The sequence below is a fragment of the Fukomys damarensis genome, unplaced genomic scaffold (genome assembly GCF_012274545.1).
Source record: "Fukomys damarensis isolate Sample0158 unplaced genomic scaffold, DMR_v1.0_HiC HiC_scaffold_1, whole genome shotgun sequence".
In the NCBI taxonomy this organism is placed as follows: Eukaryota; Metazoa; Chordata; class Mammalia; order Rodentia; family Bathyergidae; genus Fukomys; species Fukomys damarensis.
Genome location: NW_022900913.1, coordinates 1999284 through 2001624, shown reverse-complemented (window position 1 = coordinate 2001624; position 2341 = coordinate 1999284). Strand labels below are relative to the sequence as shown.

General features: G+C 51.9%; 1 protein-coding gene across 1 annotated transcript in view; it reads right to left on the bottom strand.

The window, feature by feature from the left end:
• The window catches only part of Irx1 (iroquois homeobox 1), a 2029-nt gene extending 1147 nt beyond the window's left edge, over positions 1 to 882 (bottom strand). The window contains exons 1-2 of the mRNA XM_010606336.1: positions 850 to 882; positions 4 to 518 (exon numbers count right to left, since the gene is read on the bottom strand). Coding sequence (XP_010604638.1) covers positions 4 to 518; positions 850 to 852 — 518 coding nt within the window. The 5' untranslated portion in view covers positions 853 to 882. The remainder of the gene's footprint in view (positions 1 to 3; positions 519 to 849) is intronic.
• Positions 883 to 2341: the final 1459 nt, after the last annotated feature.

Here is a 2341-nt window from a genome sequence, read left to right as displayed (position 1 = left end):
TGCTCCCGGGCCAGGGCGATCGGGGCGGCGGGCGCGCGCGGCGCCTCGGCCTTGTCCTCGTCATCCTCGTTGCTCTGGTCACCGTCGTGCTCGTCGATCTTATCGATGTCGATGCTCTCCAGGTCGATCTCCTCGTCGTCCTCCGCCTTCTCGGCGTCGCCCTCCGTGTCGCTGCCGAAGAGGGCGCCGTCCTCCTGGTCCTTGCTGCGTGCCCCCCACGTCACCTTGTTCTCCTTCTTGAGGCGCCGGCGCGCGTTGGCGAACCAGGTGGAGACCTGCGTGAGGGTCATCTTGGTGATGATGGCCAGCATGATCTTCTCACCCTTGGTGGGGTAGGGGTTCTTGCGGTGCTCGTTCAGCCAGGCCTTCAGCGTGCTGGTGCTCTCGCGAGTGGCGTTCTTGGGCCTCCCGGGATCCCCGTACTGGAACTGGCCGTAGGGGTAATAGGCTGGGGCCGTGTGGGCTGCAAAGGTGGCCGGGTGTACCCCAGGGTTGTCCTTGAGTTCATACTGTGAGCCCTGCAGCCGAGGCAGGAGCAGGAGAGGGGAGGGAGGGAGAGAGAGGAGGAAGAGAGGAGGAGAGGAGAGCAGAGATGAGAGAGGAGTAAGAGGCAAGTCCCTCAGAGTTGGGAGTATCAGGCAGCAGCCCCCAGCGGCTCCAGGGTCCTCCCAGCACCAGGTCCACTGGGGTCCCCGCCTGTTCAGGGGGACCCTAGCACTGCTCCCCAGCATAGAAGACCCGCCACCGAACCACTACTAAAAAGCCAGAGACTCCAGGGACTGAGCTGCCCTGCCACCAGAATCTTTTTATTTTTTTTTTGTCACTCTAGAAAAACCTCAGGAAACCCACCATTTCCAGAAGAGCTCAGCAGGAGCCTGGCCCCTTGGAATGTCCCTGAGCCCCCTAGGTCTCTACCAGCAGCAGCTCTGGGTTTCCAAGTTTATCTTAGCTAGCTGGAGGAGAAAACCTTTCAACTAGGCTGATGAAACAGTTTCTCCAAAAGCGGCACCCCTTCTCAAGCCTCCCTTCTGCCCTGAAGGGGTCAATCAAAATAAAACTTCTCAAGGTTTTTTTTTTCCCAACTCCAAATCTGCCAGCATTTTAAAATGAAATCAGCACTCCTTTCACCTCCAAAAGTAATCTGCACAGAAGGGTTTGCCCACACTTACAGGCCTGTCCTGGTGACAGGTAATTTAAAATTTTAATCCCAGTCATCAACAACAATAACAAAAGCACCATTTTTTAAAATACAAAAGGAAGGCTTATCCTGTAAAATATTAACTCGGGGGAGAGGGCCCGGGGAGCTGGCCTGCAGCAAGAAGGGAAACCTGTTCCGTTTCCTGGGCCTCTTCTCTCTCCTTACTTTATCCCTTAAATTTGACTTTGATCTGGAGCAGGCAAACACAAACTGTTTGCAGGCAGATAGAGGCACTGATTTTATCTGCAATCAATATTCTTTTTATCATCAGCAGTAAAACACAGCAAGTCAAATTACCCCATCAGGTTTTTTGGTAAATAACATTTTATCTTTCTAACAACCTCATTAGGCCTCATTATCAACATAAATTGCTCAGACAGATGCTGGCTCACAATTTTATCTTTGGACTTCCAAATACCCGACCTTAATAGCTAGGAACAGAGGCCTAGAATCCCAGCTTGGCTTTCGGCTTCCTTTCCGTGAACCCTACTGGGGACCTTCAGATAACACAAGCACCTCAGGACTGTGATTTAAATATTCTCCCCTTAGTGAAAGAAATCTAGCCTTGGCCGTTCCCACTTCACCACAAAAGGAGAATCTCACTGCCTAGCTCCCTCCCTGCCTCCCCAGCAGGCACAAGGGCTTCCCCAGTGGCTGGTAACTGTGTTCAAAATTTCAGCTGAAAAAGAATCCTCCAAATCAAAACCGTCCAGCGACTGAGCTAGTGGCTGGCAAACTTGGGAAGGGTAGATTTCTTTGACTAATTACAGTACTTTGGTCATTGAGGCCACCCAGAACAGCCCCAGTGCCCAGATTTCGTTTCTGCTCCGTTTCAGCAAAGTGTAACTTAGGTTTTTCCAATGGTTATGGTTGTAACTGTAAGAAAGAGATTTAGGTTTTTCCAATGCTTTTGGTTGTAACTGTAAAGAAGACATTTCGGCCTTGCCTCTGCTGGGAATTCTTTTGAAAGGACACCTAGTAAATCTCTCCTGCTCGCTTCCCGGCTGTCCGGCCCCAGAACAAATGGGAGCTGCTCTTTCTGGATAGCGAGCGAGCCGGAAGGCAGCTGGGCCGGCTTCAGAGAAATACGCTTGCTTTCAAAACTACAAGGAAAGTTGCAGGGAAACGCGCCCGCAGCTCGGC